Source organism: Misgurnus anguillicaudatus, chromosome 7, assembly GCF_027580225.2.
Source record: "Misgurnus anguillicaudatus chromosome 7, ASM2758022v2, whole genome shotgun sequence".
In the NCBI taxonomy this organism is placed as follows: domain Eukaryota; kingdom Metazoa; phylum Chordata; class Actinopteri; order Cypriniformes; family Cobitidae; genus Misgurnus; species Misgurnus anguillicaudatus.
Genome location: NC_073343.2, coordinates 29,222,996 through 29,248,428, shown reverse-complemented (window position 1 = coordinate 29,248,428; position 25,433 = coordinate 29,222,996). Strand labels below are relative to the sequence as shown.

The window sequence follows — 25,433 nt, the reverse complement described above, 5'->3', positions numbered from 1 at the left end:
GACAAATTTTTTTAATTATGTTACAAAAAGTGTTAAATGATAAGTAAAAGTTTTTAAATTAATGTTCCCATTTACTCCAGACTTTGTTTTTCAATGTCTGGTGGGGAAAAAAGTAAATTTAAGCAATTTTTACATTTTCATGCGTGACATTTTTAAAACCAAGTTTTCGTGAGAATCACCCATACGCATCTAAAGAATTTATGATAAAAAAGCTCATGTTCAAAAATACTCTAATTAGACGAGATTAAGCGAGTATCTGTCAAATGCGAGCGTCTCTTTTATCATAAACCCCTTTGAAGCGTCTGCAGCAGGCTCATATTTTGACATTACACGTGATGCACATAAGTTTACATGACGCGCCGGACACATATTTTGAAATGATCCACAAACATGATAGGTTACATACATGCTGTGATGAGCTTTGCATCGTGCGGCCTTGAAAAAGAAGCCACTGGCTGATTCTGATGACCCAAAAAATGAATACAGTACACTATTTCTGCTTCAGACAGTTAGAACTTTATTGTTGAGAACCATTAGTATTGAATTAAATAGTATAGGAAAACAGTATAAAGTACATGTAATATCAATGATTCTGAAGTTAGAGCAATTTTATTGGCATGTAAATGAAGAGATCTTGATTTTTTTATTTTGAGACGAGTGGATAACTGGACTTCATCGCTCTCTTCTTATTTCTTACCAAGTTGTGAAAGCTGTGGAGAGATAATATGTGATACTGGATAATCACATTAACACTAAAACAAAAGCTTACTACTGAATTGTTTATTAAAAAATACACATTTTAATACAAAGTTTATTTCATACAAGTTCACATCCAAAGGAAAAACATGGAAGCAGCACATAAAAGCCTTTTCATCCTCTCAGGTGGAGGACTAAGTGGTAAAAGTGTTAAACAAGAATTTAATGTGAATAAAACCGGGCAAAACGTTCAAAAAATATTTACAGAGGGAAAGGCACGTTGTGACTTGGTGTCAACTTTGTTAAGACAAAGTACTACGTAGATATGCTTCAAGCAGCAAAAAGCATTCCAAGACACTCAAAGCGGTGGTGTTTCTCCAACTTTGGGATATTCAGAAGGATTATAGACTGCAAAGCATTTTTTCATGGAATTTTATCCATGTAGGTAAAAGTATGTTGATGCGTACCATCGGCTAAAGTGACGCAAATTGTGACTTTGAAATGGACATCTTAAATCACGCATTATTATCCTCAATCAATAGCGTTTGGAAATGATCTTTGTATATTAAAAGTTCACCCAAATGGATAAAGGGATAGTTCACCCAAAAATGCATCACCCCGATATTTGTAATCAAGCAGGAAGCAGGAGCACCACTGACTCCATAGAAACAAAAATGCTATGGAAGTCAATGGTGCTCTAAAACTATTTGGTTACAAACATTTCTCAAAATATCTTCCTTTGTGGTCAGCAGAACAAAGAAACTTGGTTTGAAACAATGAAAATAATTTTCATTTTTGGGTTAACTATCCCTTTGGGTAAACGCTGTAGGGAAACCTACCTGTTTAATGAACATGGAAGCATTGAAAAGCTCACTACATCCATAAAGAACCCGCTTTCCTGGTCTGGCCTGAAGAGAAATTAAAATCATTGTGCATTTTCATGAAAAAAAGTGTGTGTATATATACACTGTACTGTATAAAGTATTTTACACATCCAAATCTGCTTAGAATACCTTTGTGTAGTCAACAAGATTTTGATACTCTATGTAATTGCCTCCCCCAACGACAAAGACTATGGCCTGTAAAATGACAAAAGCTGACATCAGTTGTTTGATATACTGCTGGTTAAAGGAATAGTCTACTCATTTTCAACATCAAAATATGTCACCACCCCAACCAAGAACTGTTGATACATTCCTCCACCATCTGTGCGCGTGCACGCAAGCGCCGGAGCGCGATGCGACGCCTCGATAGCATTAGCCCAGCCCCATTCATTCAATGCTACCATTTAGAGACAAAGTTAGAAGTGACCAAACACATCAACGCCCCTCCCACCCAAGACGAGTAGCCACACGAGCAAGTTTGGTGGTACAAAACAAAACGCAGCGCCCCTCCAAGCGGATCCAAAAGAGGAACTATATTGTATGGCGTAATAGCACTTATGTGAGTACTTCGACTCGCCGCAGTAACACCCTCCCTCTCCCATTATGAGAGTGAGAAGGGGAGCGGACTTTTCAGGCAAGTCGAAGTACCCCCAAAAGTGCTATTACGCCATAAAATATAGTTCCTCTTTTAAATCCGCTTAGAAAAGCGCTACGTTTTATTTTGTACCACCAAACTTGCTCGTATAACTACTCGTCTTAAATAGGAAAAACGTTGATGTGTTTGGTCACTTCTAACTTTATCTCTAAATGGTAGCATTGAATGAATGGGGCTAAGCTAAATGCCATCGAAGCGTCGCAGCGCGCCCCAGCGCCCACGTGCACGCACACAGACGACAGAGGGATGCATCAACAATCCCCAGCCAAGGCAACAACATACCTTAATATTGAAAATGAGTAGACTATTCCTTTAAAAAAAATCTATAAATACTTCAAAGAAATACCCTGTTATTTTCAGTGCTGGAAATTGCTAAGGGCGCTCAGGGGGACAAAGATCTTTACGGTATTAGTAGACAGTCTGCTTAATATCTATTAACGCTTTATTGTAGGGATGCACCACTATGATTTTTGGGGGGTTTACCGATTTAAACAGACAAATAGTCTGTGCCCACCTGGAAAACTGAGCTTTTATTCCCCTAAGCCTAACCCTTAAAGTCTGCTAATACTCTAATGACAATTAGTTGACATATAGTTGCAAATTAATAAAAGTTAGTTGACTTGGTGCAAAGTTTTTTATAGTTAGTAGAATCTAAAGTGGACTATCAAAAAAAGTCCTCCTCACACTACACTGTAAAAAGTGAATAACACCTACAAATTTAAGCTTTTGCACTTAAAGTTGAGCCAACTTTCACTTTTTACAGTTCCATACATGCGGGATGTCCCCAACTAGAGTCTCCAGTGAATATTTCATAAGAACCTTTTCTGTCACAAATGGCTTTTAGGAGTCTGGGCTTTCAACTTGTTTTGTCAGCAGCAGGTCCTAACCTCTACTAGGAACAAAAGGCTGTATATGGCACGAGAACACATATTAACTCATGCAGATGTTACAGTACATGGGTGCCAAACCATGAAGATCCCTTATCAATTTCCTTACAGTGCAGAATGATGCCCATTCTGTCCAAGCATCATCAGGTATCAACTGTCCTCATTGTTTTTTCTACTCACCTCCTGAAAGGGGTTCTTGTTTCTTGGAATGGAGCTGAGGGAGTTAAAGAGTCAAATTAATTCATCATCAGTGGCAGAGAGAGAAAGCAGCCAACAGTAGCGGAAAAACGACAGATCTTCTTATATTCTAAATATTTTCAGTGGAAAGTCGCAGCACTGGCAAGGATGTGCAGATCCGTTATTTACCCGACTTCAATGCTGCCTTATGTGTATATAATAAAAGAAACAAGCAATTTCAGATTCCTCCATGGATCAAATGCCTTTAACATAATATTTGAATACAGCGGGACCAATTCAAACAGAGAGCTCTATCATTAAAAAATATAAGGCGTCTGAATGCATCAGTCTGCGTCTTTGGTGTCCTACCTCTCGCTTCCGCGAAGCATCTTTGGATCAAAATATCTGTAGTCATCTGTCTCCTGCAAAAATCACAACACATAACATTAGGGATTACAAAGCACGTACTGTAGGTAAATTAGGGATGAAATAACACTGACTGCACTCTTCCCACACCACCGGCTCCTAAAAACCACCTCATCCATCTACATTAAACGCTTATCAAGATATTATGGTTCCCAGTCACAATTCATCTGAAAACTAGGCTGAAACTGTAAAGTATACTCTTCCTATCCTTAAATTTAACTAAAAAAACATAACAAGGATATAATCTCCTTTTCTAAACGGTCTGGACTTTAAATGTCTCTGAGGCGGTTGCCAACGGGTGCCTCCTACTTCCTCATCCTCCATATCGGATGGGCCAAGCTCATCTCTTCCCCCACAAGAGCCCAGTCAGCCTAGCCTGGCAGACCTGGTGCACTGTCACATAATTCTTTTTAAAAAGGAAAACTTTGCCATCAACTCTGAAACTGGAGACCTGTTACACTTCTTAATGTCTACATACTCCAGATTTTTCTGCTATTGGTTTACCATTGCTGGGACCAAAACTCTAGTGTGGGACTCGTCGAGGACTAGGATGCTCTTTACCCTTCAGCTTCCCAACAAGTGCTGTATTGTGCCGGGCACTGAAATTCCAGTAGCTAAGAATATGATAATACTGTTATGATCAATTCAAGTTTATGGACAGATAATGTAGGGTTTGAAGGGAAGTATTTACAGTTGGTAATGAGATCCGGGAATCTGTCCACCCCGGTGTAAAGATCAGAGAGGCTCTAAGGGCGTTTTTGAAGGAAATAAGGTCCTTCTGTCATGGTACGAGAAGGGGAAACTAAAGGGCCACTGTTACACAAGCACTTGATCTCCAGATCTAATATGTCAGCTAGCTGTCTCCATTACAGCATTTTAAATTTAGGACAGCTCTTCAGGATAGTTCTTGGAAGTGTGCTTGGGGAACTTTCAAAATGTCTAAACAAAGACGAGCCCTGAAAGTCATAATGTGAGGACACTGTCAAAGAATTGCCACATCATATCCTTTTCAGTAATTCCAAATCAGCATCAATCATCTTTCCCCACGCAGTCCCAGAACGTAGTTGATCTCAAAGCATCAGAAGATATTTTCAAAGCAGATCTTTTCTTCAAGACAGTCCAACGATAACTTTAAAACAGCCAATGTTTTCAAATACCTGATGCTTCTTCATATACAGACGTTTTACAGCTTCCAAATGGATGAGACCCTTTCGTCCAGCAGAACACAATCCTGTTCACGTTCAAATTGCATCAGTTCCCAGAAAGACGTTCCCTGCTACTGATGTTTGAAGCTCATGAGGTATTTGCATCTTTGTTAGGTTCTCAAAGGTGAAAAGCAAAATGGAAAGCTTCCAAATCCCCAAGATTTGGAAACTTAATACATCATGCTAAGTGTTGGCATCCTAAAAAAAACCTCTCACTCTCTGTACTTCTTTTAGCAGGTGTTCCCCTGGCAAACAGTCACATTAACACAGCATATCAAATTGACTGTACTAGGGTTTTGAAAGCGTTTTCTGTGTCCTGTTCAGAGCAAATCCAGTGTCCCATCACGCTGTGGTGTCATGCGCATTAATCCGCAGTGGGTGGTGCATTAACGACAACAGTGGGGCTTCTGGCCTTAGTCAAACGGGTCAACATGTTTTATTTTCTTTTAAAGATCGGATAGTGACCCATAGTTACCACAGATACCTACGCATTGAGCCCCCAATTTGCTAAATCCTCAACTGTGGGTAACATACTTATGCCGCAATAGTTAGCCTGTCTGGAACCAAGCTGATTTAAACCATATCACTGTGTGAAACTTGCATTACATGTGAACGGCCCCTACGCTAATAGGATTTTGTTTCTCTCTCCCTGTCTCGTCCTCGACCCCGAGGACAATGAGACAAACAGACCCAGTTCTGGTTAATGTTAAAGTCGGCACACCTCTGATCTACTGGCCGTCCTTCAACGTGATGCCCAGCTGATGCCTGACCAACGACCACCGGCAGAACCCGTTTAATCTCCTTATCCGTTTACATGTATATACATATCTCCCAAGGGTTTTTCTCTCCTAGGACTTTTTTATTCCCCCGGCTAAAAAGTCCAATTTTTTCTCCTAGGGGGTTTTTCAACCCGGTATTTTGTAAAAAATCGTGTATTTTGTTGTGCTATCTGTCGATTTTTTGTGCTTTTCACTGCTTCTATTAATGTAAAGCTGCTTTGAAACATTAACCAATTGTGAAAAGCGCTATATAAATAAAATGGAATTGAATTGAATTGTAAAGCAGCCTTGGTGACAAACAATACCATTTGCAAATTGGGGACAAATTGACAAATAAACATTTTTGGATAATCATCAGATTTTAGCCTAGCCAAATGTACAAACAGCCATAAAATAAAGGATTACCACTGTTTAACTTTTGCACTGAATAAATATATTTGAGGTAATGAGAGAAAAGTAAGGATGATCTGGTAAAATAGCAGAGAGATGAATGCTCACCGGATTTGACTTCATTTCCATCAAGTTGTCCAAGATGCGAGTAACTGGCAAGTTCTATACAAAAACAAGATTCACAATAAATCCAAAAACCCAACTGGACATGTCACCATAACTGACTATGCTAGATCACCTTCATTTATTATTGTTTCTGATCCGAGTACACCCTGATGTTTCAATTACACAGATGATCATGATTAATATAAGTGTTTATGATGTCCTGGAAATATCTGCTCTTGAATTCGTGTGGCCCTTCACAAGATGTAATTATCTATAACTTGTTTTTTTGTCTTTTAATATCCAATAACTTATTTGTGTTCAACAAGTATATACTTACATGCTGTTTAAGAACTAGATTTTTCACCCCCTCCATCACAAACTGGGATCCAGTGTTCATTACCCTCGAGAAAAGTCTGCAAAGTTGACAAGCAGGCCATCGTAAATTTGCATCCAAACACATGACATCAACAAAACGATGCACATTATAAGAATTAAATTTAGCGTAGCGTCATACCCCATTGGTTTTACTCCACCACTCCCATAATTGGCTGGAGTTGCAGCCATCTTGGTGAAAGCTCTGGAAAAAGAGTTATATTGGTTACAAAACTACAATGCTCATCATTCTGCTTAATTGAATGTAGTAACTAAGCAAATTTGACTTGTTATGAAGTGTTTGTTGACGATGGCCAGTACTCACTTCCACTGCTTGATGTAGTTGAGTGGGGACAGGTCACAGCCTGCATCAAGCATGGCTTTTTTGTACTGCTCTAGATCAACCTAAAAAGAACAGAGTGTTTTTGAATAAATAAACACTCAAATCTCATGGATGAAAAAAAAATCCAGCGGGCCAAATGGAATTGTTTTTATTTTACAATGAAGAATGGTATAAGGCTTGCAAGCCACGAGTATTCATCAGAATGAAAAGAAACTCATTTCTGTTAGACACGTAACAATCTGCGCTGCAGGAACGAGAAGGCCGTTTTGATGTCACCAACCTCATTTCCACCTCAAAAAACAAACAACAAAATGGTTGTTTTTGGAGTTCAAGCAAACGCTTAGCCAACAATAATCTACTCCGGTTCAGAGGGACGCGGATGAAAGAAAAATCCCAGAAGATGTGGAAAAAGAGCTCCTGTCTGACTTTAGCTGTCGACTCACTCTTCTTCTTTGGAAAGTCAAAGCTTTTACTGCCCGAATTGATAGATGTATAAGTGCATGACAGGCGTTGGCCCATTGGCTTACTCTCCCTTGAAAGGACTAAACTTCAAGGGTCACTTCTGTGGACACAGCGGAGCTTGGACATCATCCATCCGAACTTGCTCCCAAGGCTCTGTTTCTTTGTATCCGAATTATACACAAGAACTCATACTGTCCTTGGAATGGCCATTGAGGAGATCTTGCCATGAGCGGAACAATCCTGCTTTATCAAGGTACAAGAGTAATAACGTTTGGGCATGGCATCAAAGAGCATCGGTGTTCCTAAAATCTGCACCGCATGTGTCCCAGAGAACAACAAGGCTTTTGAAAACGGTCTAAAAAGTACAGTTTAAGAACCTAGGCCGAGCTTCATGGGGAGGAATCAGAATGTTTTTGTGAATTTTTCCCAAAATAATGAAATCCATGCATTTGCCACTGATTATTATAAACTGTGGTGTTACCAAAAGTGCACATCAGGGAAGCCCAGCAAAGGAGTATTATTTGTCTAAGCATTTAAAGTCACCCTGTAGTCGATCATTTTATCACTTAAAACCCATCTTTGGGCATCAAAATAGCATTTGTAAAAGTTTCTTTCTGTGAGGGAGGTAACTTCTTCAAGTTTTAAAACAGCTTGAATGTAACTCTACACTCTTGCCTCATTTAGTATAGGCTACCCGGAGATATGAATCAGACTATAGATATGAATATTTTTCTTCTAGTAGGTTTTTTCAACCCCTGGGGAGTCAGCTGACATTGGCTTAACTGAGCACCCTTTTCTATACGTTATATTATTACTACGCTCGCCAGTACAGTTTAATCATTGTCGCTGTTTTGTGCTGCTTATGTTGTCCATCAATTTTTCTGTTTTCTCCTACAACTATTAATGTAAAGCAGCTTTGAAACAATTAACAATTGTGAAAAGCGCTATATAAATAAAATTGAATTGAATATGCAAATGATTCCCCGCCTCTGCCCAGTCACAGCAGCTCAGGCCATAGACCTTTCGCACCACCTTGGACCATAGATATATATGTACATAGATCCTATATTCGGCAGTTTTAAACACAATTTGCACATGGTTTGTCTTAAAGCATGAAACAGACATAGGGATATATACAACAATAAAAACTTGGTTTTCACCACAGGGAGACTTTAAAGGGAGAGTTCAGCCAAAAATGATATTAAACCCATGATTTACTCACCCCAAGCTGTCCGAGATGCATATGTCCATCATTTTTCAGACAAACACATTTTCAGTTATTTTAGAAAATGTTTTAGATCTTTCAGTTAATTAAATGTAAAGTTACAGGGTCCACGTCCTTCAAGTCCAAAAAATGTGCATTCATCCTTCACAAAATAAATCCAAACAGCTCCACGATGATAAACAAAGGTCTTCTGAGGGTAATCCGTGCTGTGTTGTTGTAGAAATATCCAAATTTAAAACTTTATAAACGAAAATAACTCGCTTCCGGTAATGCCGCCACCTAAGTCGCGTCCGTATTCAAGATGAGAGCGTACGCCGTTTACGGAGGTTTCTTTGCTGCTCCTCTGTGCCCCCGCCCTCCGAAATACATCACGAAGAAAAATGCGTACACTACGGTGATACTCTCTCCTGAATACAGAAGAGTCTAAGATGGCGACGTTACCGGAAGCTAGTTATTTTTTTTATAAAGTTTAAAATTTGGATATTTCTACAATAACACTGCACGGATTACCCTCAAAAGGCCTTTGTTTATCATCGTGGAGCGTGAAGGATGGATGCACATGGATGAACTTTACATTTGATTAACTGAAAGATCTAAAACATTTTCTGAAATAACTGTAAATGTGTTCGTCTGAAAATGATGGACATATGCATCTCGGACAGTTTGGGGGTGAGTAAATCATAGGTTTAATATCATTTTTGGCTGAACTATCCCATTAGAGGTAATTATAAGAATTTGTGATCAAATGTCATGTATTTGACATTTTGTCATGTATTATACTAGGAGTTGGTTGCGACAAGAAAATAGGAATACAAATAAAATACAGTTGATTTCAGGGTAATATAGTTTGAATGAAGGTCGTACCTCAGATGGGGGCTGCTGGGAAGTTATGTAGTAGATCAGAAACAACCTCATCTTATCCTCTGCTGTTCCAGCTACCAATGAGAAAAAAACTTTTATATTGCATACAGTTCATTTACATTCAACAGAGTAAACAGACTACAGTTTTTAATTTTTTACAGCGCTGAAACGTGAACCAAACATTTAAAAAAAGAAGTGATCGCTATCATTATAATCAGCAAAGTGGTCATTCCAGTGTACTCATAGGAAACCGGTGAACTTAAAGAGGACCCTGTGGAGATCAAGCAACTGTGTCCTCTTAAAACCTTACAATGCTGGCGGGAGAGAAAACAAATTTCATCCTGTGGTAGCATCACAGAGAGCCTTTAAAGCCAACAGTTTCCCCCAAGAGATGTGATGTATTTCAGTCCACTAAGCTGGAAGAATGGCTGGATAAAGAAGAGGGGTGGAACAGATTCTCATTAAGGGATGGTGGTATGAGTTACTCATTCAATTAGTTTTGTTTGATCTTTTAGGATGGGGCTGTTTTTGGTAAAACAAAACTTTATGGCAGTTCGGCAGAACGCCATGAGGGATACAATGGTGTTTGGAATATGCTCAAGATTACAAGACTAGTCAAGTAGACAATAAGCCACTTGATGCCACAAGTTTTACCACGGTTAGGGGATGTTAATGGGCATGCAGATATAAGAGTGATCTGTTTGTAGCTTCAAATGGTCACATTTTAATCAATTAGATTTTACTGTGCCCTGGGCTAGCCATCACAATGCCATAGAAATAGTAATAACAGAGTAAAAAAAAATATTATCAGGATATGAAAGAGGATTAGGGCCAAGGAAAAATAAAACAAAACATCTTAAAATCTGGGTAAAGTCATTTCAGTGAATTTCTAAACATATTATAAATGTTTGAAATGTTTGGCGGAAACAAAGACTGAATTGTGACATTGTAAAAAAAACGATTTTACACAGTTTTCCCACATTTCTGTGTTTAATATTATTTCCTAACACAATCACTAGCAATTATTCAGGTTGTAGGTAAGTTGAGAGAGACTGCAGTTTTCCCGCGAGTGGGAGTGGTTTCAGAACCGACAGCAGACACGCCCCCAGCGTTTGAGAGCAGAGAATCCTGCCTCTTTTTCCACGACTTTGAAAACGTATTTTATTTATTTGCCATTTTTTTAACCATGCAAATTTGGCTGTGTTGGTTAAAGGTGCCACAGAATAAAAAACTGTATTTACATTTTTTAATAATAAGAGCTCTGCACATGGTAATGACATATCGTTAGCCTAAATTGCGTTTGTTTCCTCATTTTTATGTAAACCTTGTGCACGCAAAAGACTGCTGGAAAACAGGCCAATCTCAACATAACATGTGATCTCACATTCGAGATGTACGCCCCCAATATTAAATTACACATTAAATAAAGTACAAAGTTGTTATAATGTTTACTAATGCGAGCTACTGACATGAGCCATAGAGCAGAGTAATCAGAGTAGAGCTCAACATTATTATTCATGACCCTTCCAAATATGGCAAAAATAGACAATTACATTCAAAGGACAAATCCTAGGGTTGTAAATGGACTTGTAAAAAGTTTTTTTGCACTTAATAAAGTTACATACGTTCTATGTAGATATCAAATAACAATTTAACATTATATCGATGCATTCTTTGGCACCTTTAATATCACAAACTGAAAACACATTTAATGTCGGACTTTAAGATGCAGTTTGTTCATTTTCATTTTATATGCACGTTGCATTAATATTTTGGCCTCATCTGCTTGCCTGTACATGTGTTTTCTTCATCATTTGCTATCTGTTTTGCAGATCTGCTTGTTCATGTCATTCCAAACACAATTATGTCAAAATTATGACATTAAATATTGTAAAAATATCACAACTTTAATCTTATTGCTACGACTTTATTTTAGTATTTTGCTTTTATTCTAAAAATATCACCACTTTATTTTTTTATTTTTTCTTGTGAATCAACATGCAGCACAAGACACGCGAGAACCAATGATCGTACCAAAGTGGATCTGGTGTGCCACCATTTTAGATCACACACCAATCATGGTACATATACACCAGAAGCGAATTTAACTATTTGCTTAAGTTGATTAAATGCAAAGTCAATGCAAAGACTGGAATTCGTACTGGACAATACGAATGACGCAAATTGGGCGGTGCGACTGCCGCGAGCATGCGCTATTCACATCAAACGCTTTCCGGGCAAGTCAAGAAAAAAAAGGCACATGACGCGAAGTTATAGGGACATTCCTTTTTTTTTAAAATATGCTCATTTTCAGGCTCCCCTAAAGTTAAACATTTGATTCTTACAGTTTTGGAAACCTTTCAGCTGATCTCTGGGTCTGGCGCTAGCACTTTTAGCATAGCTTAGCACAAGCCATTGAATCTGATTAGACCATTAGCATCACGCTAAAAAATAACCAAAGAGTTTCAATATTTTTCCTATTTAAAACTTGACTTTTCTGTAGTTACATCGTACTAAGACTGACAGAAAATTAAAAGTTGCGATTTTCTAGGCAGATATGGCTAGGAACTATACAATCATTCTGGCGTAATAATCAACGACTTTGCTGCCGTAGTGATATTACCGAGGGGCAACCTTCCGATCTCTCTAATGAAGCCAACACGGAAGTGACTTAAACTGCAATTCATCGACTGGCCGCTTGAGGCTGGCTCCAAAAGGGAGTCAATTTCCATAGACTCCCATGTTAAAAATGGACAACTTTACAGTAGAAAATAATATGTTTACAGCCTGGTACAAAAAGTGTTTTTGGCCTATATAGCTAATTTTACCCTTCATGACAACTGTGAGGGGGGTGAATTTTTTTGTAACTCATCCGTTTAAATTATATTAAGCCTTAAACTTCTGCATAATTAAGGGCGTGGCCGCTTGAGTGTCGGTTGAACAGCCACTGCTGTCACTAGACTCGCGCTAGGCGGGCGTGGTTTCACCTCAGCTTCACCCATATCCCGCCTCTTTACCCATTTTCGGTTTTCCGCGAGTAATTCGCGGGGACGCGCGGTCAAGATGGCGACGGCAGGCAACGCCTACTGTAAGCTTCAAAAGCGATCTTCACAAACCAATGGGTGACGTCACGGACACTACGTCCATATTTTTTTACGGTCTATGGATATTACGCACGGCCCGAAAATAGTCCTCTTGGTAACTTTCTGGGACTATTTTCGGGGCAGTGCGTAATATCACTACGCCTGCCATGTAATATAGTTCCTAGCCATATTTGCCTAGAAAATGGCAGCTTTTAATTTTCCGTCGGTCTTTGTACACAATGAAACTCGTAAAACTCTTCGGTTATTTTTAAGTGTGATGCTAATGGTCTAATCAGATTCAATGGATTGTGCTAAGCTATGCTAAAAGTGCTTACGCCGGACTGAATGGATTCCAAAATGGTAAGAATCAAAATTTTTAACTCTAGGGGAAAATGAGCATATTTTCAAAAAAAGTGGAGTGTCCCTTTAAGTCCTGCGAGTAATCTAGAGCGAGGAACGTGATGCTTTGCATTTGGTGTGTACGCAGCATGATAGTGTTATTAAACGCAGCTTATCAATCTCTAAATAAGATCAAAATGCAAATTGCTCTAACGAACTTTAAAAGGCATATATTAACCCTACCGGGGTTGTATGGGTTCCTTTTTCTGATGACATGCGGCCGGCCACTCAGTGCCATAACAAAGCTAGGAAGAGTCAGGATATTATTTAACACAACTCCAAATGTGTTCGGCTAAAAAAAGGAAGTCATATACACTTTGTATGGCAATTATGGGGTAATTAAATTTTTTTGATGAACTATTCCTTGCTTGGCTCTAATCCTCCTCTGCATGTGAAAGACTCACCGTCCGGATCACTGATAATGTCCAGAAGCGATTTATCAAGATTAGATTTGCTCATGAGCTTTTCCTCATACTCAAAATACACATCCAGCTTGCGGCTCTAAAGACAGAGGTTTAGACAGGCACATTTAGAGCGAAAATATATTTAGAGAAATAATAAGATGTGCTGACAAAATGTAATTCAAGAGATAAAAAACATTTTTCTCATGGTGCACTCACCTTGATGTGGTCCAAAACTGCTGTGGCGACGTTGGTGTGGAGGTCAATCAATCTCTTCTTCTCCAGAAGCTCAGGAAGGGAACTGTTTGGAAAGAGGAGCATGATGTTATCCAACGCTATATGTGTAGGCTCAGGCAGGTGTCCAGCTGAAGGCCCTTTGTGAGAACGATGACTTATACATATTTATAATAGCTGGCTGTAATTAGATTATACTAGGATAAATTTCACGTATAGAAACAAATTCAACAAACTAAAACTTGAGTAGTTAAGTTTTTTGTCTGCACAACGGATGAAATAATGTCATGTGGGTTTGGACCAACACTTGAATTTTGGATGAACTCTCTCTTTAAGCAAAGCACACAATGAAGTCACGGTACAAAGAAACCTGTTTCTCCTACCTGACAGCTGAAGTAAGTTTGGCGGTGTTATCTGACAACATACTAATGGCTCCATCATCCTCCCCCTCCAGGCCCTTTGAAGAAACCACATTTCTGTGTTACAGGCTTCTTATCACAGCTTCCATTCAACACCGTCTTTATATATTATTCAGCATCGGCCCTAGAGCGACTCCACAAATAACAAACCGAATACTTCTGTCTTACCATGATGCTCTTGAGACGTTTAACCTCATCCTCTTGGGCACGATATGAATCCAGTTCCTCCTGCACGGCTTCTGCAACCTCAGGAAATGGACTGAAACAGCGACGGGAAATCGATTATGCACTTTTAATGGGGTCGGTGCTAAAAATAAGTTATCTACACACACATGTCCGTCTATACACAAGTTAATCCAAACAGATGTTGGGGAAGGACAATTTGGCATCTTAAATTCTCCAAGGTAATTACACTCACCTTCCTTTGTGTTTTTGCCAAAATTTGTCAGCAGCAGTGAGATCATAGCTCTTCTTGTTCTTCTTTTTGGGTCGTGCCCCGGCTGGACTGGTCTCTGACCCTTGAGACTCCTCCACACTGACCCGGTTCAGATGGAAGTCCTGATACAAACACACAAATTCATATGGGTGATTCTCGCGAAAGTAGACGTATGATGTGTCATGAAACATTTTGATAAAAAAAGTAAATACAAAGTAAGAGTATCAAAATAAGAAGCATACAGTTACAAACATCTCTTCATGTACTATTTTGCACATGATTTCAAATCATATAAACCAACTTTGTTGTTTTTTCCACATTTAAGGGAAGAACTTTCATTACCGCAACGTGTCCATGACTGGATTTGGGTTCTTTGACATGGAAATATTTGTAATTAAAAAATATAAAAAATAAAAAGCTTCAGTGCATGTTATACTATAAACATTTACAGTAAAGAAACATGTGGGATTTGGTGATCATTGATAAATGTAGAGACAATAATAAGGAATATAAATGTGTCCAAGACCAATTTTCTCATCCTCCGCAACAATTTTCAATCAGTTCCTTGCCCGCAAGGAACTAACATTTTCAAAAAAAAAATGTTGGAAGGGACATAATTGACTGTGACACTCAAGATGGCTACCAGGTAAGCAGTTCTTATTTTTCTCTAAAAGTAAAAATTTTGTTTGTCATAGTACCTAGACAACTTTTTAGTTCTCATTACCGAAACATGAGATCGTAAATGCATATATTAATGTAATATCGTGTTGCGGTAATGATATCTTTTGATAATGATAATCTAAAAAATGTAAATAATTATATAGGAAATATTTTAAAATTCTCTAAAACGAATGGTTATAGTAAGTTCAGACCTTAATCTTATATGTGCAAAAAAATTGGCTTCAAGGGCTTTTTAAAAATCTGATGCTGGACACCTTCTAAGTCTGGATTTCGTGAGAATGACCCATATATGTGGGATGCCAGATAATAGGGCTGCACAATAAATCGCATGTGATTGTCACGTTAGTAAAGCCGGTTCCTTAATTAGTAGTAAATCGCCATTACCTGCATTCAGATGGAGTGCATTTACTACACAGAGCCGTAGTTCACTTACAAGCTGGGCAATATCCCATTCATAATCGCTGACTTTTATTTAAACACCCCTTGCAATTTAAAGATGCTGTGTGTAGATTTTAGCATCATCTAGTGGTGAGATTGCGAATTGCAACCAACAGCTCAGTCCACAGCTCACCCCTTCCTTTGGATAAAGACGAGAGAAGCTATGGTAGCACCCACATGACAAACATGTAGTGATGATCAGTGAGCAGTTTGTCCGTTTAGGGCTACTGTAGAAACATTGCGGAGACTTCTATGTAAAGAGACGCGCGGTGTATGTAGATGAAAATGGCTCATACTAAAGTAATAAAAACATAACAGTTCATTATGTAAGCTTTTATAAACCACTGATAATATAGTCATGTATTTTATATTGCATTTCTGTCAAGAGATACTCCTAAAATTTACACAGGGCACCTTTAAGTCTCGCTTTATTTAAGCAGCAGCATTCTGAGAAGGAAAAAATACCCAATGAATTTATGACTACTGGCACAAAAACCCAACACGTACATTCCACATTAAAAAGTAACCCTTTATCATCCATATATGATGATTGCAATAACTTCATCTTTCCATATACCGCAACTTGGAACTCATAGTAGTTTCCATTTGGGGAAAAGGACATTAACATTACTAGAAGAAATGAATAATATGGGCTTAATTGTAGGTCATGTGAGTTTATTTGGGTTCTGCTCACCAGCACATCATGAATGAGAGCTTGGTATGTCCAAGTGTGGTGAAGAGGAGTCGCTAGATCAAGGTTACGGTCGGCAAGAACAAACAGCGGCCTTTGAAAACTGTGTAGAGAGAATGAGGAGAAGTTATATAGTGGGTAACATTTTATTTTGATAATCCATATTAGACATTTTACTAACTTTAAGTAACTTTACTAACAGAGATTTCACTAACTATAAATGAAGAGTTTGGTTTCAAAACAAAAAAAAGTTATCGCCAAAGTCAGTATTGTATCAGGTCAGTATTAAAAAGTAAATTCTTAATTTTACACAAAATCCAATATCCGACGTGTTATTCTGTCATCTTTTCTCCTTTTTTTCCCAAAACACGATAAACGGCAATCTTTCTTTTCTGCAAAATGCAATAAATCCGCTCAACAAATCACAGCGCACAATCCCACGCATTGTAAACAATAATGGTGGCGCTAGGCCTGGGGCGGTAACCGGATTACCGCCATACCGCGGTCACGTGACCCATGCCGCGGGTCTGAGCTCCTCACCGTCATAACCGCAAAAAAAAAAAAAAAAAACTTGAAACATTGGCCTGCAATTGTGTGTATATATGGGGATGTCATACACGCAGCTTTTAAACAACCGCAGCTTGTTAACAGAACATTAACGGTTAACTGATATGATTTTAATATTAAATTGTCATTGAGTAGAAATACAGGTGACGTTGTCTGTGCCTCGGTAAAAGCAATACAAACATTTTATTTAATTTGAACATGCAAACAGCCGCAACAGATCAACAACAGAATCAGGTTTCATACATTATTAAATTGTCACGCAACATAAAGAGCACGCGATCAGTCCGAGGATTAATATCCAAAGAGGTAGATCGTCTCTTTTTCATCTAGCCTACCACAGTGGCCATTTCTACAGCAGGACACATTTCAAAAAGTTTTGCTTTTGCGTCTTCTTTCTCCGTTTGTGAAAAAAGACAGATGTTTATGGTAAGTGTGTAGGACGGAAGCGGTCCCGAGCACGCGAGACAGACGCGGACTGCCCGAGCGCGCGCGAGACAGACGCCGACTGCCCGAGTGCGCGGGAGACGCGGAATGCCCGAGCGCGCGGGAGACAGAAGCGGAATGCCCGAGCGTGCGGGAGATAGACGCGGAATGCCCGAGCGCGCGGGAGACAGACGCGGACTGCCCGAGCGCGTGCGAGACAGACGCGGAATGCCCCGGCGCGCGCGAGACAGACCGTGTCATTTTGCACCACACACACACGTCTCCGTGCAGCTTCCAAGCTATACTCAAGCACGGACACATATGCAGTACGTGATTTCTAATGGTTATTTTACCAGACCGTCAGGGCAGCAATAATTTGCGTCATTTACAGGCCATTCATGATAGAAAAGTGGCGAAATGTCTGTAGGCACGTAAGTGTGGACACGTACAATGCTTTAACATTTTTTTTGACTGATAATATTAATTGTTCAAGTTGTTGAATGTTGAAATTGAAGAAATGTGGAAGGAAATAATATTCACTTTACATGTTCCTTAAGTAATTGCACGTGTTGTTTATTGAACATAAATAAGTCATGCATGTTATTTAACTCGTTGTCTTGCCAATAAACCGCAAAACAGCGGGAATTTGTTGATTACCGACCGCGGTAAGAAAAACTCCAAACCGGCCCAGCCCTAGCGTGGCGCGTTGAATACACACGGAATCTTAGTTTTCCTCATCTACTTTGTACTTCGTAACCAACAAACAAACAAAAACAAAATAATAATTTGATGGCATTGATAAACGTGTGGTGGTTTTCTGTGGTAGGGAAGAAACGTAAGCCATCAAAATCTAATAATTTACATGAGAGGCATGCCGGCTGTTGTTTGTCCTCACACGACAGCATCAAGCTTCTGTCATGCTAACACATTGACCCTAGAGGATCTTATAAAAAACTTTCCATTATTTTACGCAAAGTCAACAAAAATCGAGCAAAACCAAAACATTTTACAGCTGATCGCTGTCTAAAAAGGTCAGCGACGACGTCCCAAGGATGGCAGCAGCAAAGACAGTTTTCTTAAAGGGGCCATGGCATGAAAATCTGACTATTTCCATGTTTAAGTCCTATGATTAGGTCCCCAGTGCTTCTATCAACCTAGAAAATGTGAAAAAGATCAACCCAGTAACTTAGTTTTTGTAAACCATTCACTACAAGCAAATGAGAAAATAGGTCGTTGAAATTTGGCTCTCCTTATGATGTCATAAGGAGCTCTTATTATAATAATAATCGCCCCTTAATCTGCACTATCCATTCACGGCACTGCCATTTAATGCAGAGAAAATGAGAGATAGAAAATATTTCACAGCACAATTGAGTTTCAATTGAATTTCATCAGTTCATTTGCATTTAAAAGAACACACCCAAAACGGCACATTTTTGCACCCACCTACAAAGTGTCAATTTTAACATGCTATAATAAATTATCTGTGGGGTATTTTGAGCTAAAACTTCACATATGTGCTCTGGGGACACCAAAGATTTATTTGACATCTAAAAAAAATCTTGTGTCATGGCCCCTTTAATATGACAAAGCAAGTGTTTTGATTAATGCCATTAATGTTTCTTTTTTTATCATTGTAAATCACTAGTCAACTAAATGAATATAACATGGCAAAGATTAATGCACATTTATATATTGATTCAATAGATTTCTAGCATTTTGGGAAAAAACTTGTCATGGATTTATTGCATGTTGTGGAAAAAATAATCATTTTTATAATAAATCTTTGAAAATCAAATTATGGATTTGAATTTTTAATGTTATTATAACCTAAAGATGATATGTGAAAGTTTATAACAAAAAATAGTGGTTTTCATCTTGTCACTTTCTTGGTATGAAAAAACAACTTTTTACCGAAATTAGTCCAAATGTATTTATTGCGTTTTGGAACCAAACTCTTCAAATATTATTATAATTATTATTTAACAGATATACATATTTTAATCATATGTGACCCTGTCTGTGAAATCCAGACTATCATAATATAATTTTGAGATAACAAGCATCAAAGTTTGACTTTAAAGACATATAAACTGACATGACCTTACTCAGTTAATATTGAAGATATCAAGGTTAAAAGTTCTTTACATTATGTAGGATGATTTTATGTAGAAAAAAGTAAATCACAAAAAATGACTTAAGGAGGGTCAGACATTTTAAACTGGGTGTATGAGTATATGTGTGTGTTTTTAGTCCACCTGAACTGGCCAGTGCCCATGGTGTCTCCGGTAAACAGGCTGTTACGAGCGTCTCGCAGATTCTCTCTCAGTTTCTTGTCAAGTTTCTAGGAAAATCAAATTAAAGTTAAATCAACAATACTGATATTTTCAGTAGGAACGCGCTGAATCCAATAAACTCTACGACTTCAGGTGTTAATTTTCTCTCGCATAACACCGAGACATTCTTTCTTTCAAACAAATCATCCAAAATCTCTTTAGTGGAGACGAGGTTGGACCGAATCCCACAAACAGAACAAAGAAGAAAGAAGAAGTTTGTCCCTTTAGTAAAACAACACTAAGCTACAATATTACAATAAAAAAAAATTGCTGTGTTTACTGCAGAAGTTGAGGTGATTATCAAATATCCACGGCCATTCTTTACTCTTTTGATAATTCATAAAACTCTTTACTGAGCACGAGAAGACAAAGACGTCTCAGAATGTTCGTACGGTATCAGAGGAACATCAAAAGAACGGATCGGTGGGTCTCTTACCACGGCTACCATTTCTGCAGCATTCCCTCGTGGACATCGGATTATTGGGACAGCACCTATGATAACAGGAAAGCTCAGTGTACTGCCAAAAGGAGAGTGCATTGAATATCTGCACACAGGCTCCCAAGACACACAAGAATGTTCAGTTTCACTCACACTTCATAAACAGCAATAGAGACTTGATAACTGCACTTAGTTTGAATCATTAAGTTTCCATCATATGAACGTTTAGCAGTTTAACACATGACTGCATTTATTTATTAAGACAACTTACTTGTTATTGGTAAAAGGACGAAATTGTTATTTATTCAAAATGTAAATCAATTCTTGATGAAAACTGACCTAATTTAAATATTTTTTATTGCATTATTAACATTTTTATCTTTTTGGCAATATACAGAAGAATTTTACTGTAGGAAAGTTCTGCCACCCAGTGGCTAATTTTTAACATAGACCATTTCCGTTCCTTATCAAATAACAATTATTAAAAAATAATAATGTGAACAGTTCCTTATAATAAGCAGAAAATGTGGCTTATTTGTGTTTTACTAATGATCTTTTATCTTTTTTCATGCTAAATTACAAAGCTGACAAAGTTTGAAGAGGAGCAACCTGCTTGTTCCAAAAACTCAGGGAGGCTGGATTGCAGAAATTACTTTTTAAACTTTTGTGACCCTGTCTGTGAAATCCAGGCTGAAGTCAATTGAATTTAAATTCAATCATTGATTTCACTTTAATTTATGGCTGTCAAAAGATTAATCGCATACAAAATAAAAGTTTGTGTTTGTACAATATATGTGCATGTGTACTGCATGTAATTGTTTTGTATATATAAATATAAATTAATTAATTAATAATAATAAAAAAAATAAAAATAATATATATATATATATATATATATATATATATATATATATATATATATATATATATATAAATTTAAAAAAAATACATAAATAAAACATTTCATAAATCATACATGTATGTGTGTACTTATATATCCATAATAATTACACACAATAAACATGCACATATATTGTGCAAACACAAACCTTTATTTTCTAGGCAATTAATCTTTTGACAGCCCTACTTTAATTTCAATCTTTGACATGACCTTAGTCAGCATTAAAAATATCAAGGTTATATTTTTTACTAATGTTCTTGTAGGATTATTTTATGTTAAATCACAAAAAATGACTTCAGCTGGGTTTTCACAGACTAGATAAAATACAAATAAACAGAATACAAGTGTAGAAGTATGTTGGTTTTTACCAAGAGTAACAAAGAAGCAGAAGAGGCTATCCACTATAGTGTCCATGATGGCCTCCATATCTGTGTCCATTATATCTGGTTTGTTGATTGCTGTAGGTAAATAATAACAGCGCTGTTAATGATTTCATTTAGAATAAAAAATAAAAATAATATTTTTAGGCATCAACGTACCGTGATAGGAAATGTGTTCTTTGTTTTGATTACAGAGAATGAACATTTCATCTTCAAGCGTGATGAAGTTCAAATACTGATCAAACACCTGCAAAGAGGCAGAACAGATCTAAGTACTGGTCCAATTTACCTTTATAGTGCTCTTCAGCATGATATAAAAGAAAAGAAAAAGTTTTTTCTCATGAAGAATGCTCCAAATGCTGATATCGGAAATTAAAAATAATTTTACTACTCAACAAAGCTTAATATCATCAATAAAATACCGCCATTGCATAGTATACAATTAGTCTGTATGGCTGTTGCTTCCTCCATAGTCTTGAAAGGACAAAACAGCTGTGGCCTGTTGCACGAAGCGAGCTGAACAAACTCAAATTTGCAGTGTAAGTTTTGAGTTGACAAAACTTGACTAATCCAACCTGTGTCAATCTGGTTTATTCGCTGATGACTTCTCATGCACGTGTAAGTTTGAAGCGAACAGCCAATAGCGTTAAACATGGAAAAGGCAGGTGTTATTACACACAAATATGAGTTTAAAACTATAAACAGCACAATTTTTTTTTAAAGTGATTCAGATTTTACAGATAAAATCATAACTTCAATATACTTCATGTTATTTAGTTTAATATGAGTTTGTTTAATATTAATAAATTATTCATTTGTGAAATAATAAAGTACATAAATAATGACAGGTCAAAGATAATGAAGTCAAAGATAAAATTTAAAAAAGATGCAACTTTATATAACTTTAGTCCTTTATAATACTTGGATGCAACCTAAACCAAAACATCTTGGCAGCAGATTAAAATGAAATACATACATTTTTAAACATTGTTAAAAGTGGTGATTGTGGTGATTATTGTCATTGTGTGTATATTTTAATAAAATGTGTAATTGTGTCCATCCCTATTGTGTCTTTTACGCCAAAGTGCCCTTTTTATTATCACTAAATGGGTTAACGTGAGATATTTGTCACTTTGCTCATAGCTGATTGGTCCAGTTTGGGGTTGAGCAGGTTAGCCGTCTAGCATACGTTAAGTTACGATGGCGATGAACACTTTTCCTAAACCAGTCCATCTTCTTGAGCCCGAAAAATCAGAGTTTGCACAAAATAAACCCAAACTTACAGTACAGGCCAGAAGTTTGGACACACTCACTCGTTCTTTATTTATATATTTGTCCACATAACAGAATAATAATACACTCGTCCAAACTATGGCATAACACAAATGCAACTGTGGGAATTATGTTGGTGAGTGAAAGCATCCAAGTCACCCTTTGCCTAGAAATTGCAAAACCATACTTGTGTAATTTTATCAAGAAGCTTCTTGAAGTTTTACTTTAGACTAAATTTGAAAGAATATTGAAGGACTTCACATTTAATCTGGGCTCTTATTGACAGAATTTTCTTTAATATTCAGTGCAAGTCATCTATTTAAAAAATAATATTTTAAAATAAAATTTGTTTGGCACAGGTATAGTTTTTTCAACAAACGTAATTTCATGCATTTAACCATACACCTTGAGATTAAAAGATTTTTAAAATCATAGTTAACATTCTAGTGAAGTGTGTCCAAACTTTTGGCCTGTACTGTACCTGGGTAGCAACTGTAGAACCAACTTTGTACAACAGGCCACTGAAGTCCATTCCCAAAAACATTAAAGCCATTTCAAAGTTTAATGTAAGTTACTTCTCTCTAAGTTAAGTGTTTGACTTACTTTGGTCACCTGGGTTACTGCATTGGCTGCTAGAGCAGCACTTGCTATATCCTCTAACTTGCTTCTGGAGATGGCAGAGATGAAGTTTAGGTAGTAGAACTCATAGAGTTGGTTTCGCAGGTCCTGCAAGGGTAAAGTAACTCTATTAAATCTGAAACTGGGTAAAAATTTTTATTAAGGTTGTCACTGGCTGAGAGGGGTTTCACATGCAGCAAAATATGGAAAAAGCATTGTTAAGGTTTACTTGACATATCCTGTCAATGTTCTCCTCTGTGGGCATTACAAAGTAAATGGCAGGAACATCTGGAATGGGATCGCGATCCGAATGCAATAAGCTGGAAGATAAAGCAAACAGAATGCGTCGTAGTGTCAAAAACAAATTATTTAAACCACTAACATTAAATCCATTGCAAAAAAGCAACCATTACACAGGTTAGTTTATAACGGTGTAGTAATAAAATAATGTTACACATTATAAAGTATTAAAGGTTCTCACAGGTGGAGAGTGATGCCCATGTCTCGTAACTCTTTCACAGACAGCAGGGGAGATATGATGTCTTGGCCAAAGCGATCATAAATAAGAACCTATTAAGAATTGGAAATGGTGAAGCAAAATTGTCCAACTTTTAAAGATCATTGTGGTAAAGACTAGGTTGGTGTATCCTTACCTTCCATACCGGTTCAGATGCTGTGTTTTTAATTGGTGGGGCATTGAAGTTTAGCATTCGCTTTAGAGCAGCTGAGGACGAAATATCATTTCAATATCACTTTTTAAAATCAAAGCCAGTCAACACAAGCCTTTCTTGCTTATTAAAAGCTTTGACCGAATACCAACAATGCTTATTTTATGCAATGCATGCCATCCATCATGTTCATTATATTAAAATTTAAATGCATATGAATAGCCCTGTCCATAGCAGCAGCCAGCCACACAGCAAATGTCAACATCCATAAATTGTCAACCTCTGAAAAATAATGAAAACTATATATTTAATATGAAGACAAAATATATTTAACCCTTGATTGTGATCACCAATATAGTTTTCGCTAAGAGCCTCAGCTAGCTTGTACAACCAAGGGGTCATTTTGACAATACTCAGGAATAGTTTATCATAAATCAGCCGTTTTTCTCTATGTAGGGATTAAAACACAAGTACTTATTTACCTAGTCATACAAATTCAACAGATAATCTATTAATTTGGTGTTAACCAGCTGGTAAATAACAAAATACGGTTAGCGTATTCAGCTAGACCATTTTACCATTACAATTGCATATGTAATGTATTTATTATTATCGTATGTTAAATAAATAATGCTCAAAGCATTAAATCACTCAAGTAAATGATATCAACAGTATTGAGCGTTTTAATATGAATCAAAACTTTGAAACAGACCTGTCTGTTTCTCCCGGACGGAGGCCGCCATCTTTACTGTTTATGCGATGACGACTGTGCAGGTGACGTGGCAACCGGCGTGCCTCTGTACGGGAACGCGCACAGTGCGAAAGACGTGTCAAGTTAAAAATTAGTGTGTTTTAATTTATAATCACAGCTTATATATACTGTTATGGATGTAAAATAAAAAATCAATTGATATATAAATAATCTTTTGAATACCCCCATCCATCCCTTCACGGATCCGTCCGACCGTCCATCCATCCATCATCCAACGGTTTCCATGGTAACCACAGTCTCAATTCAATTTATATACATAATTTGTGCATTGTTTTATAGCTTCAGTACGAAAACATGTATGAAAGAAAAATATTAAAATAAAGATACAGAAATAGAAAAATTATAAAAGATTAAATAAAGAAATATTTTTAAAATGAATTCAAAATGAATAATTTGGCAATAAATCGAACTGTGACAAAAAACAGGCTCAGTTTAGTGTGACAGTAAACGTTTGGTGAAATACCGTGAACAAATACATCAATATTATCAATTATATTGACTTTCTAATTCTATTTAAACCTCATGCCTTGAAAAGTCGATATAGGGGCGGTTTCCCAGACAGGGCTTATCATAGTCCCAGACTAAAGTGCACGTTTATGGAGCGGTTTCCCATACAGGGATTAGACTAGTCCTAGACTAAAGTAAAAGTAAGAGCTGTCCGAACTGAAAACAACTTGCACTGACATATCTTAAAATACATCAGTGCTCTTTGTTTTGCCTCAAAATGCTTTTTGTAATGTTTTAGTAAGGCATGCTTGTTAAAACTAGTTATATTTCCTAATTAAACCAAGGCCTGGTCCTGGCTTAA

General features: G+C 37.3%; 1 protein-coding gene across 1 annotated transcript; it reads right to left on the bottom strand.

Moving 5' to 3' along the window:
* Window positions 1-493: 493 nt before the first annotated feature.
* scfd1 (sec1 family domain containing 1) lies at window positions 494-24,713 on the bottom strand. Its single transcript, XM_055171409.2, has 25 exons — window positions 24,566-24,713; window positions 23,839-23,909; window positions 23,667-23,755; window positions 23,415-23,505; window positions 23,171-23,293; window positions 21,455-21,542; window positions 21,284-21,373; window positions 20,012-20,067; window positions 19,498-19,583; window positions 16,253-16,352; window positions 14,422-14,561; window positions 14,172-14,262; window positions 13,968-14,041; window positions 13,570-13,651; window positions 13,354-13,450; window positions 9,471-9,541; window positions 6,902-6,981; window positions 6,719-6,781; window positions 6,542-6,617; window positions 6,208-6,261; window positions 3,669-3,721; window positions 3,303-3,336; window positions 1,710-1,775; window positions 1,536-1,604; window positions 494-710 (listed from the first exon to the last, which is right to left on the bottom strand). The coding sequence occupies exons 1-25, from the start codon at window positions 24,594-24,596 to the stop codon at window positions 687-689; spliced, it is 1,899 nt and encodes a 632-aa protein (XP_055027384.1). The 5' UTR covers window positions 24,597-24,713; the 3' UTR covers window positions 494-686.
* Window positions 24,714-25,433: the final 720 nt, after the last annotated feature.

Excerpts from the sequence above, each read along its gene's own strand:
- scfd1 (XM_055171409.2), bottom strand. The coding sequence starts at position 24,596 with ATGGCGGCCTCCGTCCGGGAGAAACAGACAG. Across the intron at positions 16,353-19,497 it reads ATGGGCACTGGCCAGTTCAG|TTTTCAAAGGCCGCTGTTTG; the intron begins GTGGACTAAAAA and ends CTCTCTACACAG. Across the intron at positions 3,722-6,207 it reads TGGAAATGAAGTCAAATCCG|GAGACAGATGACTACAGATA; the intron begins GTGAGCATTCAT and ends TGATTTTTGCAG.